Raw genomic sequence first — 15,272 nt, 5'->3', positions numbered from 1 at the left:
GGTGATATGAAACAGGTTACATGCAAGTCTCTCAAAATCCTACTTAAGTACACAACGTAATTGTACTTAGTTCCATTGCACCACTGCATTGAGCTTGTTTTGTGTGTTTGTGTCATTTCAGGTCTGTAACATGATGTAAAGAGATAAAACGCGTAACGCCATGATCGGCTATGATACGTAAATCCCGAAGCGAAGGCGGAAGTAAGTACAAGTGATTCCTCTCGTATCGCCTGCACAGGCTCCTGCCGTATCAGCTGCATGTCAGTCACGCTTGCACCGAGTTGCTGTCTAATGCAAATCAAACCAGAGGCTGCGACTCTGAAGCCAGAAGATTTAGACCGAGCATCATCTTTAGATCCTCACTCTGTGTTAGAGGAAACATCTGCACACCTCTTTCTTACAGCCAGTATAAAAAATGACCTTGGGTTTTGCAGGCAGCGCCTCAGCGTCAGCACACAATTACAAAAATAAATAAAATAAAATTAACCTATTTACATATTATTAAACTTCTAGGGGTTACTACTGCCACCAGGTGCACAAGCATCCTTAAAATAGATAGGGGCCTGTGGTAGAAACATGCAGAGTAAGTCAGAATGTTGTGCAGGGAAACTGGAGGGGTGATATGATTGGTCGTGTGCAAGTGAAGTCAGGGGGAGAATAATGAATGTGTGTTGGGAGAGTTGGGGCAAGAAAGACGTGATGGGGAGACCGAGAGGGAGGGAGGGGGGGGAGGGGGGGTGCTCTGCATGGAGACTGATGCTGTTGCCAGGGAACAGCAACCACATATAGAGGACCACTGAAAACAGCAGCAGGTTCCATCTAATGGAGTAAAGGGACACAGAGACTGGTGCTCAAATGTTGTTCCCCCCACGTTGAGCTTAGGTATTTAAACAAAACCCAGAAAAGCTGCCTCCCCAGAAAGGATGTGGACGCAAGACTGGTACTGAATCAGAGGTAAGGAGGGGGAAATGGTTGTCCAATCAGAGGCTGAGAAAAAAGGGGGAGATAAAGAGTGAAATCATGATGCCAGAGCAGAAGCAGCCTCATTTGAGGAATTTTGTATCTGGGTTGGTGTGGATGCAGGAGCTGAGAAGCACTGCTGTCGGTTCGCTCTTCACGATCAGTCTCTCTCATACAAAGGTGGCCAGAGGCTGAGGAGACTAGTAGGAGGAGGGGGGTCCATCACAGACAGAGGTGCCCCCTGTCTCCAGACACCTGCTGCTGGCGAGCAGCTGATATTGAGGACACTGTACGACTGTGTCTGTGCACGAGTGTGTGTGTGTGTGTGTGTGTGCATGTGAATTAGCCAACGACAGAAAGCAGGGCGAGGGGGAGATTTCAGCCCGACCGATGCTCCCCTGCAGGCTTGAGGGGATCAGGACTTTCTTCCCTCGCATCTTTGCATCTGTGTCCCAGAAGGAGGAGGAGGGACGCACAGGCACGGACCACAGAGAGGGTTTCGAGGGGATCTTGCACCGCTCATGTGAGTCGACGTCCATGCATTTCTAATCTGCTTGCAGCTTTTACACCTTGCATGAAAAGGGAAGGCAGTGGGAACATTCGACTCTGTACTGGTAATGTGCTACATATGTTTTTTGCAGCATTAATATTTTTATGATATATGACTGGAATGACATAGGACGATGGTTTACATGAACAGTGTGTTCAAATGACCTGTTATAGGTTATAGACACATTTAATAATATGTTATATAATGATATATATATATAGTCCATATTACCACTTGTGTTTGCTTCTTTTCTTGTAGAAATACTTCCCCTATATAAAACATGGCCGTCCTCTAGCTTATACTCAACCTCAAGTGTTGCTGCCAAAACCACTAAAACCAATTGCCACTGTAGTTGTCTCTTTGTGTTGCAGCATGGTTGTCATAATCCCACTCCTGGCAGATTGTACCACATTTCATCACGGTATCAAGTATAACCTTTATCACAGACTGGGATCCTCCGTCATTCAGACACTGGGGATCTTTATATATAAGCAGAGAAGTGCAATAGGACTTAACGTGCCGTTAAACAGCCACAGTTCACCAGACTGTTATTCATGTGCCACCATTGCATTGTGATACTGCAGCTGACAGTCAGCATCAAACCATGGAAACAAAGAGGCAAGAGTGCATCTAGAAACACTTATGATAATGCATGTGTTAACACATTAGTATTAAATCTATTTTGCTCTGCTGACGATTGTTATTTTCTTGGGGAAGCCATCTTCACAAGTCTGTTTTGGCTTCTCAAATCCCTTGCACACTGTTTTAACTTTGTTTCACTCTCTAGTTTTCTTAATACATGTAATGTGCAAATAAACTATTTTCTGCATGTTTTTTCCCCCAAAATCTTTATCACTATGTGAGTTCTGGTTTGAACTGAAGATTGTTCAATTAAAACCATTGGTTACATGAAGCACGAGTGTGAACAGAGATCAAAAAGTCAGTGGCTGCATCAGTCGGGTGGGATTAAGCAGCAGCGAGCAGGGGGATTAAATGGGCTGAAGGTTGTGGTCCACCCTGGCCTCTTGAATTCCAACCAGCAGCGACTTCATATATAATATTTGACTTTCATGAGAATAGAGCTGCAGAAAATGGGCTCTGTTCGATTCCGTCACATGCCTCTCACATGTGCCCCGCTGGGCAGGGTTATAAAAAGCCACGTGACCATGCAGCGTTGGTATCAGCCCCTACATTTTATTGAAATTGTTCATTATTTGGGGAGAAAAATCCTCCCACAATGCCAACTTTTCAAACACGTGTCTCTGTGGTGCAGCCTGTTGTGAGGAGACTCATTTCATTTGACAGCTTTCATATGTTTTAAAGGATTGTCATTGAGAAGTGTTTCCTCTCTTCTCACCTGCAGGCCCCTGCTCTCCTCTCTGAGGGATGGGCACCACAGAGGCGACTCTACGCATGGAGAACATGGAAGTGAAAGACGAGTGGCAGGATGAAGACTTCCCCAGGTGGGTTCCTTTTTCATTTCTATTGGTCATCATCTGTTCCGCTCCGTTACTGTCAAATATAGGACTGACGTTGAAGGTTGAGAATATACTGAAGAGAAGAGAAGCTTAACGCATCTCTGTGAGCTGTGGGTGTTCATACCACGTGGCGCATGTTTATGAATGTGTGTTTGTACGAGTACATTTGAGTTTAAAGGTAAATATTTAATTATCTAAGATTAAATATGTAGTTAATTACAGATTGACTGCTACTTACCATTATAGGCTGAGTTGAATGACATTCAGTTTGGTTTACTTTGTGTAGACTCATTGATATTTATATACATGTGTGCTGTGACTCTACCAAAGACGTTATGTTTTCATCTGTGTTTGTTTGTTTGTCAGCAACCAGTTTTCATGACATTATGCAGATTGTTGTTGTAAAGAAAGAACACAAAGATTTTCTTTAGCATTGTCCGACTGGGCAGTTTTTTTTGAAATTTTCATTCCTTTCTCAGAGAATAGGGATTGAATCTTGATGAAAAAAGCCAGGCATGTTTCATGGTCTTATGAGTGTTCAATCTGATTAAAATGAAATGTGGATCCAGTGAATTTAAATGCGGTTCCATAAGGGGACATGCTGGGCCGTGGTGGAGCTAAGTGCTCGAGTGACATTCTGCTTGAAATATTGACACTTTCTATTTTGGGAACTATTGATAGCCTTATGCTGTGTAAGTTCTGCTTTCTGTGCATTAATAGGGAAATATTTAAACTGTATATCTGTTCTCATGTGAAATAATCAGTACAGGGAGCTTTAAGGTCAGGCTGACATTTGATATGATGTTCACAGTGAGAGGCTCTGAAATAGGAAATCTGATCGATGGTCTGTCGCAGCAGGAGAAGAAACTGAGAGAAAGATAATTCATGACATACACTTTATGTCAGTGCAATCAAAACAAAAGCAATTTAGAAATTGCAGGCATGGTGTTTGATGATGAGAGGTTTGAATGAAACTCTTGATGCGCAGAAAAAGAGCAGTCAAGAGAAAGACCTGTGATGCTAGTTGGTGCTGAGCTCCCTCCTCCCTCCCTCCTCCTCCTCGTCCTCCTCCTCCCTCCGCCTCCTCGGATGGGAAGCAGGAAGCCAGGGAGCAGGTGCACTGTGGTCTCAGTCTACGTCATGTGACGCAGCAGCAGCCACTGATCAACAACACAGCATCGCCAGGAAAATGGTGGCAGGATTTTTGGTTAAAGGCAAACAGAGGCTGAGGAGTATTCAGCAGCAGATGGATTATTGAGGTGTAGCCTCAGAGTGCTACTCATCCCCCATCAGCTCAGAAGACTGGGAATGGTTTAACAAAGCAAACACAGAGGTGTGTGAGGTTAAAAGGCTCATTTGAATCGGCTCTTGACAAAAGCAGTGTCCTCCTGAAGGTAAGCATCATCAGTTCATCCTGATATTGATGTAGCTGCGCGACAAAGCAGCCATTATAAAAAGAGATTCTCTTGCTATTGTTGAAAGAATAAACCCCCATCAGCCTGTTATGTTCATAGAAAGGGGCTTCGATTCTGACAAAGGGGGTGTTGGACTGTTATTCAGTGCAAGGCTCCTCAGGGAATAGATTCAGACTGTTCAGCTGTGGTTGTGTCTCTGGGCTAAAGCCAGTGTTGTTGGCTGAGGAAGGGCACACACAAACACTCACACACACACACGTACACTGTCAAGCACTGTGCTCCTGCAGATGGGTGGGAGAAGCAGTTGGCTTTCACAGGAATGCAGCTAAAAACTGCCCCCTGCTGAATAACAGTGCGCTGTAGCTCCCCGCTGCAGCTCTTTCAACACTTAACTGTACGAGTCTATTTTCAGTGCTGTGGTCTCTTTCGGTGTTGTTGCTGATCGACACTAAACCACTCACGAAAGGGCCATCTGCAATCAATCAATCAAACTTTATTCATAAAGCAGCCTGTGATCAAATCAAATGTGATTCAAAGTGGTTTACATGTGACTGACTACACGTAGGATGTTAAAATGTATTTTAATGGGTAAAAATGAATGATTCAAACTGATTTAGAGACCAGTTCATACCATTAATAATAAAAAAGACAACAATAAAATATAAACAAGCAGTAAAAATAACAAATGAAAAATGATTACATAAATTCCTTATAGGCAACTTCATAAGTATAACGTCAATAAAACCTAAATACATAAAAATAGATGATAAGGATCCATATTGAATATTGGGTAAAATAAACACTATTATTATTTAAAAGAAATAAACTTGATAAAACACTACAATAAAGCCAAACTAAATGGGCTTTTATTTCATGTTAAATAATGTGCATAGGTTAATTCACACACAAACACACACACTCACTTATATTAAGAGCAAGATGTTGACCTTTGACCATAGGTTGTCAACAGTAAATAACAGAGCTTTGTTGACACACGGAAGCCTTCTTCTCCTCTCTTCCACTTGTCTCTTTGTCATTCCTCCCCCTTTCCCCTCCATTAAATTTTCCGCCCTCTGTAATCTTCAACTCTCCCCAAAGAGATGGTAATTACCGTCTCTATCCTCTTCAGCCAGCAGCTCTTTTTAGTGCGTATAGCCAGATCAGTGACAACATCCATGTCTAATCTATTCATAATGTTACATTTTGCTGTGTGGACAAAGTCATAGAGACCATAGCATGTTGGAGAACAAAAAAAAATATCGGATTAGCAATATTTATGCTTGTTTTACTTTAATTTTGATTTAGACTCACAGACTCACACTTATTTGGCAGAACTTTGACTTTGGGTTGTATTAGTATACAGTATATTTAATATTGAACCATATATTATTTTTAGCTAAGTCATGGTTGTTTATTTGTGCGTGTTTCCCTACAGACCACTACCAGAGTACGGAGACATGGATCCCTCCTGTGGTCTCACAGACAACAGAGGCTGTAAGTGTCACTGACAACTGGATCATCACTGATGGACGGATGAGTTCCTTCATGGTTTCAGTTACAGTCTCCTCTCCTCTCCTCTCCTCTCCTCTCCTCTCCTCTCCTCTCCTCTCCTCTCCTCTCCTCTCCTCTCCTCTCCTCTCCTCTCCTCTCCTCTCCTCTCCTCTCCTCTCCTCTCCTCTCCTCTGCAGCTCCCCCTAACTCCCTGAACGTGAGCCCTTCCGGAGGAGGAGATGGCGGCGGGTCTTCATCCCACCGTAAGCGTCGCACGTTGCTCGCCCCGGATATGAACCTGTCCCTGGATCACAGTGAGGGCTCTCTGCTGTCAGAGGACTTCCTGGACACACCGGACGATCTGGACATCAACGTTGATGACATGGATACACCAGACGAGACGGACTCACTGGAGTTCATCACCAATGGGAACGAGTTGGAGTGGGAAGGTCAGAGGTTAAAAATATATATACACCTGTCAGCTATACCTTTGATAGATTTATAACTCTCAATCAATATAACTCTGATTCAAGATTACGTTTTCAGGTCATCTGAATACTAAGATCAGTATCTCATGTACTGTATTATGAATCTATATTTATTTTACATAATGCATATGAGACTAAATGCTGAGGTAGAATAAGTGAAATCTTATATGTCACATTTACTTTCCAATTACAATCTGAAAGCTGCATCCACAGAATGAGGGTGAAACTATTTTTACATTTAGATTTAATCTGAAACTTACAAAACACATACTGATTCGAATCCTTAGGAAGAAACACAAATATACACAAACATAATTTCGTTAAAACTAGTGATACTTTAATCAATCACTCAAAACATCTCTTTAAATTAATACACAATACATTTTACTCTTGGGACTTTGCAGGCTGTTGCATATTAAAGACAATCATATCTATTTAAAACTGTGTTCAGACGACACTCCGGTGGCCTCGGCCAAGGCAGGTCCCGCTAACGGCTCAGGAGAAGTGGACGAAGAGGGGAACACCAACAATGGACGCCTCTGGAGAACAGTAGTCATCGGCGAACAGGAGCATCGTATTGACATGCAGGTCATCAGACCCTACGTACGGGTGATCACACACGGGGGTCAGTGAAATCCATTTGATAACTCAATGAAGGCCTTACTCTCTAGGTAAATACAAAGATGAATTTATTCAGTAAAACAAACAACCTTGATTATTAATATATGAATACGTTATTATCAGGTAAACACCAGTGAGACAGACGTAAAGATCTCATCCTACCTCAGTTAACTTTTTTACTGCTTTAACACTGTCTGTGATTTACTGGATCTTCTCTCATCAGGATATTACGGAGAGGGTCTCAATGCCATCATTGTGTTCTCTGCCTGTTACCTGCCTGACAGCAGCTGTCCAGATTATCACTACATCATGGAAAACCTCTTCCTGTGAGTTAAACACGACTGACTTTTACATTTCAAGTACAAGCTTTGATGTTGTACATGAATGGATTATCTATATAAGTATAAGCTCCCAAATCAGAACTGACTAACGTTCACCTTGTGGGAAATTGGACAAACGGTTCTCTAAGTCAGTGATTCTCAAATGGGGGTACGCGTACCCCTGGGGGTACTTGAAGGTACTCCAGGGGGTACTTGAGATTTTGTTTTTATATATTTAAAATTAGCATCCATTCAAAAATCCTTGAAAAATTGTTATTTAACAAACATTCATAAAATATAAGTGTAAGTTCATGAACTAAATTTTATATTCAGTAGGTTTTTCAATTTAATTATCCTAAAAAAACAGAGTCTCCCCCATACCGATGGTTTGACCCAACCTTGCACACGCCACATGTCATTACCTGTCATCACCTGCCTTGAAAACAGCAATGCTGCTGAAACACGGAGGGACAAGTACCAAAGAAGGTTAAACCAGAGCAGAAAGCCTTCCCTAAACAACACCGTGAGAGCTTGTGCCTCTTCGGAGGGGCGCTAAAACGTAAAAGTTTTCCGTTGTGAAGTTAATCATTCATAACAAGTCCGCGTCTCTACCGGTACCCTTTCAAAATAAAAGCATGTAATACAAAAGCGGAAATGAAATTGTATGACCTTAAAGCGAGCAAATATTTTACAATAAAATAACAGAAAGACACTTCAACAATATTAACAATAACATAGATTGGGTTATTTACACTTTTTGTTTTTTCTGTGGGGAGAAATTAGCCAGCAGTGGCATTAAGCCACCACATCTTCAGTGGTATCTCCAGACAAAACATGAAAGTCATGTTGCTAAGCCACCTGAGTTTTTTAAGAGGAAACTTTCTGAATTCAGGTCATCTCAAGACACGATGCGAAAAGCCTCCCCGAAGCAAACGGAAACAAGCTACCTGTCAGTATTTTTTTCGATCCTTAAAGAAGATATTTTAAGATGATAAATATTGAAAAAATATGTTTTGAGCTAATCTTTTATTTAAAACTAAGTTAATGATTTATTTTTTGGGAAGAAGTGTTTAGCTATAATTAAGTTCATGAGTTCAGTTTGAGAACATATCTTTATTATGATCCCAAAAGAGGTCACTTTAAGTTGATAATTATTTTGATGTGCACAAATCTTTATTTATATTGAGATAATAATAGTTATTTTTTATATCTTTTTATTTCGAAATAGTTCAAGAGAGACCACTAAAAATGAGCAATGTTATGGACATTGATGCAGTTTTAAAATGCTTTGCACTGGTTAGGGGGTACTCGGCAGAATTTTCTCTTCGAAGGGGGTACGTCACTGAAAAAAGGTTGAGAACCACTGCTCTAAGTGATCCTTTCATGATCCTTTATCTTTACATACAATCATTCTGAAATGAGTGTTTAACAAATCTCACCCCATCTGTCCTGCAGGTACATGGTGAGCAGCCTGGAGATGCTGGTGGCTGAAGATTATCTGATCATCTACATGAACGGAGCCACGCCTCGCAGTAAGATGCCCGGGATCAGCTGGCTCAAGAAATGTTACCAGATGATTGACAGAAGGTGAGGAAAAGGAGAAGCTACGAGAAAAAAACTGCCGCCGAGCCACATATGTTCATTTTAGATGAAAGATCTGCCGACTGAATGGAGCTGTTGTTTGTGTTTTGATGGCAGATTGAGGAAGAACCTGAAGTCTCTGGTCATCGCTCATCCAACGTGGTTCATACGAACAGTCCTGGCTATATCCAGGCCTTTTATCAGGTGATACACACAGACACCAATGACTGTATGGTTAAAGTGAGGAATCCACAAATGCCTGTGCACAAGTTAGAATGCTTTTTGTTATTCTGATCGACGTCCACATGAATTATAGATATCTCTGTCAAAGCCAATTAAGGCCCTTTAAGTTAATGATGGCCCTGCACATTGTGGACTGAATATTATCGTATCTTTTTATACATAAACTCTTTATGTTACAATTTCAAAGATGTGTTGACCACTGCCTTTACACTAAAATATAACAAAAACTGTTCATTGATACATTATCAGTACTATAATGTTAACCTATGATTGTGTTGTTGTTTCCTCCTCATCAATCCACAGTGTGAAGTTCATGAATAAGATCCAGTATGTCCACAGTCTGGATGAACTGGCCGAGATCGTCCCCATGGAGCATGTCCATGTCCCAGAGTGTGTTGTGCAGTAAGTCTCTCTGACCACTAGATGGAGAAGTTGAGCTACAGGAGTGATTCTCAACCTGTTGGCAGCTGTGATACTCCTGCTGTATGTCTTCTGTAAAATGATTATTTCAATGTTATCTAATTGAGAGCGAAATTAAATGAATAATGCAAGTTTTCTGAAAATGATCTGAGACGGAAGGATTTACTTTGTGAATTCAGGATATAACAGTGTCACTCATTTGCAGATTTGACGAGGAGAGGATTAATGTCCGGAGGGAAAGGTAAAATAGATCCATAATTGTTTTTTCTAATTTTGATTACAGCACTCACCTAGGTAAAAATACAATAGCTATAAAGAATGACAATCACACTGTCTGTGCCTGCAGGATGGAGCAGGAGCAGATGCAGCAGGAGCAGCAACACTCAGTCCCTCAGGAGACAGTGAAAAAGTCTGCAAGGTACCAGTCCTCACTGGATTTATTTTAATATTTAACATTTATCTATTTGGGAAACTATCTTCATATATGTGTGTGTATTGTTTCTCTCATTTTCAGGCCAAAGTCGATGATAGCAGATCAGTAGTGGTGAAAAGGACAGAACTCTGCAGGTGGGTAGTTTCCTCCACTTCTTTATTTATTATCCACAGGATGGCACTGTTTTTGAAATGGAACCTACACGTTACTGATTGCATTTCAAACTTGCAGCAATTCCGCATTCCTGAGTAATGTTTTTTATATTTCAATACAGAAACAGGATTTAAAGCAGAGTTATATATTTCAGGAGACTTTCTCTTTGGTCTTTCTTAGGATGAATTCATTTGAATAGAATACTTGTATGCAGTAATGCTGCTTCAGACTTAACTGAGCACAAGTTGTGGTATGTGCATGGGAGAGACATCAACACATAAATAACAAACCAGTTTGTGTGAGTGTGTGAGTTGGGGAAGAGAGGGGAGGAGGTGGTTTAACCTTCCTTCACATTCAGATTTACAGTTTTTTTACAGTTCCTCCATTGTCAGTGAGGGATGTCTGCCCATCTGTTGTTTACACACCTTTACACACTAATGCTCGGTCATAAGATGATCGTCTAGTTCCTCATTGTTCAGCCACATTATTTGTAAACAAGTTTGAACAGACCTTATAAGTGGAGTTTGCATGTTCGAACTTCGGCCTCCTCCCACAACCCAAACACATTCAGATTGGCTTCAGGTTGACTCTGGGATTGACCTTCATAATTAGCAGTGAGTTAATGGATGAATGTTGAGGATCTTTTGGGATCTTTGCTCTGAGTTTAATCAAAGTTCTTAAGTTTTTCCTGCACACAGCACAAGTTTGCAGTCGATGCAACACAGTGCAAAACCTTGAGGGAGAGCAAATGTCTGAAAAGCAGATGTAAAATTGTGTCTATCGGGTCCAAAATGAAGGCAGCATGATATGAACAGGATTTAAATAGACAGCCACCAGGAGTAAGTCCTACCCACAGCAACATAGAGCCTGAGTGTTAAAGAGTCTGAGCTGGTTTGAACCTGCTGGTTTAAGAATTTAAACAGTAGTGTGCTGTAGCTGTCGGTCCTGCTGATAAAGGTCAAACGACTGAAATTCCAATGATAGTGTATCCAGTGTGTCACGGGGTCAACATACAGAGACATACAATCATTCAAACTCACAGTCAAACCAAAGATCAATTTAGATTCTCCAATTCACCTCAGCCTAACCCGCATGTGTTTGGACTGTGGGTGGAAGTCGGAGCTCCTGGAAAAATCTCCCCAAAGACACGAAGAGAACATACAGACTCTAAAAAGAAAACCCCAGCTTTGACTTGGTTCATAATGTGTTACTCAAAATATATGTCCTTTAAAAGAGCAGGGGGAGACAAAGTTCATAACTATTTTATGGAATAACTAATTTGAATTTGATCATTACTTATTGTTAATGTATTTATTTGACTATAGCCTTAAAAGCAACATGTTTTAATGTTATCCTGTTAAGTAATTTTCATCTACAAACATCTTCTCTTTGGCCAGGATGTGACTTAGGTGTTGAGAATAAAACCTTTGATTAAGAAGCAGCTTCCTTATCCTACCAACATCCAGCTGAAGATTTGTGCCATCGTCCTCCAGATGAAACTCTGAGCGCTTCATCTTTAATCCTTCTGTCTGGAACCCTGGAACCATCTTGTTCTGTCTCTGTGGGAGGTGTAGATATCGCTGGGGACGACGTTAATCCACTGAGCTTCAGAACTTTGCAAGAACTGTTTATATCTGAAAACTGTGTTCATCAGTTCATTACCCCGCTGTGTGGTCTCCTATATTGACATGTTGCATCATCCTGAGGCTCTATAAGCCGGGAACAAGGACAGAAAATCAATCTACAATAACTAAAATAATAGAAAGTTGTTATTTTTTATTCCGCAGCTTGTTAATAGGAGTAAAGTCACTGCATTAACACAAAAACATGCAGATGTTTGCTTGAAATCTAAGTTGTTTTAAGAGTTCATTGTAACCTTTTCATTTGACAAGAGGGTCTGACTTAAACCTGAGGGGTTGAATAGAAACTGTGCTCGTGTCTGTGTGACATCACCAGATCACTGTGATCAGACAAATTTATACTGACGCTGGTGTGTCAATGTAATGCAGATATAATAATGATGTTACTCCATATGATCAGAGGCCTTCATCTTTTATTTTGTTTGCAACATAGTTGCTGTATACGTCAAATGCTCTCTTACTGTATTAACATTTTGAAGATGTTGAAATGTACTAACACTCTCCGACATATAGGGATAATTTACAGTTCTTCTTCCGGATCTCACAGCTTCCTCTGTGGTCTTCCATCTATCGTGTGACCTTATGTCACGATGTGCCTCAGTTCTCCTTGTGTTCATAATCATACATGTTTTAAACTACCTGCACATTGATGAGTCTATTTTGTGTCACATGTGGCCACACAACAGATTTCATACATTGCACTGACATGCTTTGGATGTCATTATTTTGTGTCATGCAGCCTACATATTCTGTGCATGGAAAATAGTTACCCTCGAGATACAGAATACTGTCTGAAATCTGTGTGTAAGTGACGGCAGTCAAGACAAAATAGACAGATGTTGCATTTTATGGTTCTTTCATGAGCAGAACATGTCTAAATCATTTATAATAGACTTCCTTCTGATAGTGAGCAGGATTACTTACCATATGTTCATTAGAAAAAACAATGTTTAAAATGTACATTCTAATTAAAATCTGAGCTGACATTTGTTGTCAGCTCAGATTGTGGAAACATGTTATCACTGCGGACGATGCATGATAATATGCATCCTCTTCCAGGAAGGTCGCAGCTGAGGCATTTGGATCTCAATACTGAGGGATGCCGTTAATGTAGCGTATTCTTATATTCTTCCTGAAATAAGTCTTATTTGACATGTGCATTTCTTCTTTGCATGTATAATGCAATTGAATAGACATTTGCTGGGGATTCCTCCAATTCTTTCTCATCTTCAATTATTGTAGCAGGAGGAGAAAGAGATTTTATTTTTGTAAAGAACTGCCTGTATACTGTTGATATGTTTTGCACTGTAGGATTTTCTTATCATGATTTTATCATAAAAACTAGAGACTGTGATAGATTTATGTTTAGCTGTGTTTTGTGTTGTTGTAAGAGGAGCATGACTGATAGCATGCAGTTGTGTAGCTGTAAGTTCAGCATGGACAGACTTAAGTGTCTTGATAAAATAAAAAAAGGATTCATGACATATCTGTTTCTAAACAGCTATTTCAATTGCGATGCTCCTTTTGTTCTGTTGCCTTTATGTTGTGGGAATGTTCAAGAAAAGGTTTTAACTTTTCACTTCTTTTCAGTCATTTCTGGATGTGATGATCACAGTAAATCAAACCTGAGCCATCAAACATATATGATCCCAGTACAGCAGCCATAGCTTGTCATATAAGGAAGGTTGTTCTGTTTATATATTTTTGGCTGAACTGAGTGCCTATTTTTGAGCTTAAAGAGAACCATATTAAGTAGAGGAATGTAAAGTTTAGCCTTTTTAGTTATTAGGATTTATAGGTTATCTTAGTTCGGTTAAACCTGGTACCATTGCCAGGGTTTGCTGATGTGACCTGCTGTCCTTAACAGAAAAGCACAATGTCTAGATTTTTACAAATAGTTTGCCTACCATTTGTCTGCTGTAAAATGTTCGCTCATTATTCTTTCTAGGTCGCCATGTTTGTTTCTTCCATGTAAATATAAGTCAATAAATTGTTGCTCCCAAATTCTGCTGTGGTGTTTGTTTGTAGACCTTCTTCAACTTTTGTCCAGTAAAAGCCAAATATATTTTACTCAAAATGCTTCACCACCTCTAAGAATAACTGACTTAAACTTAAAGTATAATAGTTTATTTATTGAAGTTCATGTAAAAGACAATTCAATTTGCTGTCATGCTTTCAATCACATATATTTATTTTGTCGTTTCTTTAGGTCTTAAGTTTAAATTCTTGCGAGTACATATTTGGCAAATAGGAGTATGCGTGGGAGATACAGTTTAATCTTCGGATCATGTTATTTCAATACAATTATAACTAGCTCCTTATTTTAGTATTCTCAATAGTGTAACTACTGAGTTGATAAAAGAGGTAAAAGGGAACCACCACTATACAGTAATTTGTCCAGGCATTCATACATGAATCCATAAATGAATCCAACCATATCTCTTATCCTTTGAGGGATGTGTGATGAGCTGAGGCCAATCCCAGCTGATTTTGGTCAAGAGGAGGGGTACTCCCTGTACTGGTTGCCAGTATATCACAGGGCTGACATATAGATAAACAACAAACAGCCATGTAATTTTAACATGTAATCAACTAACAAACACTGCTGTTACACATTCATATCCACAGTGCAGCCACGGTATTGAGCAGTAAAACACACAGGTTCATTACACAGAGCAGCAGAGGTAATGCCTGTTTCCAAAATAAATCTCCTTTTGCATTGTTTCTCACAAGAGAAGATCCCCAGTGATGATGTAATGCTTTCCTCTAGAAAAAGACATGTATGTGCTCAAGGACATGTTACTGCGGTGTTGTCTTTTCTGTATGAAGCCACCACTTCCAGAGATGCTCAGACAGGACTGTGATCATGTCATGTCACCTCAAAGCTCCGAAAATGGACTCAGAGAGCCCTATGACATCATGATGATGTGAGATGAAAGGTCATCACTGGTCAACCCACCAACCTACTCCTTTACACACTAACACGTCATGGAGAGCCTCTGACCTATGACATATGCCCTCTGACGCACACAAATAGAAAGACCCGTGACACAGAGACACACAGACTGGGAAAGAAAGCCGAGGCAGGGAGAAAGGTGCAGAAAGTGATTATATCCAGACGCTCACAGAAACCAAACAAGGTCCACAAACAATTGATACTTAGGTTAGGCCTCACTGTGGAGGTTACGAATAGATTAATAACTAAAGCAGTGATTAAATCCAAAGCTGATGAGTAGCTGTGTGTGAAAAAGTTCATCTCAAATATACACAAATACATAGGCACACATGTATAATACAATCCAATGCTGTATGAAAGAGAAAATAGGAAAATGGAATATACAATGTTAGATAAAGTGTAGTTAAATAGCATTGTTATAGATGGTTGATTTAAATATTAACAAGTAACTCAAGTTGTTTATTTATCTAACTGGATATTATATTTTTTATTTTTATTTAGATATGTAACGATCCTGGAAAAC

The 15,272-nt window shown here is 40.1% G+C and overlaps 1 protein-coding gene across 3 annotated transcripts; it reads left to right on the top strand.

The window, feature by feature from the left end:
- The first annotated feature begins 777 nt into the window (after positions 1 to 777).
- Positions 778 to 13,151, top strand: atcaya (ATCAY kinesin light chain interacting caytaxin a). Of its 3 annotated transcripts, XM_062396285.1 has the most exons (14): positions 778 to 954; positions 1,141 to 1,483; positions 2,874 to 2,973; positions 5,839 to 5,897; positions 6,092 to 6,343; positions 6,834 to 7,007; positions 7,227 to 7,329; positions 8,779 to 8,910; positions 9,022 to 9,108; positions 9,451 to 9,549; positions 9,773 to 9,808; positions 9,914 to 9,985; positions 10,082 to 10,134; positions 11,551 to 13,151. In XM_062396285.1, the coding sequence occupies exons 3-13, from the start codon at positions 2,897 to 2,899 to the stop codon at positions 10,107 to 10,109; spliced, it is 1,119 nt and encodes a 372-aa protein (XP_062252269.1). In that variant the 5' UTR covers positions 778 to 954; positions 1,141 to 1,483; positions 2,874 to 2,896; the 3' UTR covers positions 10,110 to 10,134; positions 11,551 to 13,151. The 3 variants fall into 3 exon arrangements, with proteins under 3 accessions (XP_062252269.1, XP_062252267.1, XP_062252270.1); XM_062396283.1 differs by having other exon boundaries at positions 778 to 1,483; XM_062396286.1 differs by lacking the exons at positions 778 to 954; positions 1,141 to 1,483; positions 2,874 to 2,973 and adding an exon at positions 4,128 to 4,382.
- The last annotated feature ends 2,121 nt before the right edge of the window (positions 13,152 to 15,272 follow it).

Source organism: Platichthys flesus, chromosome 9, assembly GCF_949316205.1.
Source record: "Platichthys flesus chromosome 9, fPlaFle2.1, whole genome shotgun sequence".
Classification (NCBI taxonomy): Eukaryota; Metazoa; Chordata; class Actinopteri; order Pleuronectiformes; family Pleuronectidae; genus Platichthys; species Platichthys flesus.
This window is presented reverse-complemented; position numbering and strand designations above follow the sequence as displayed.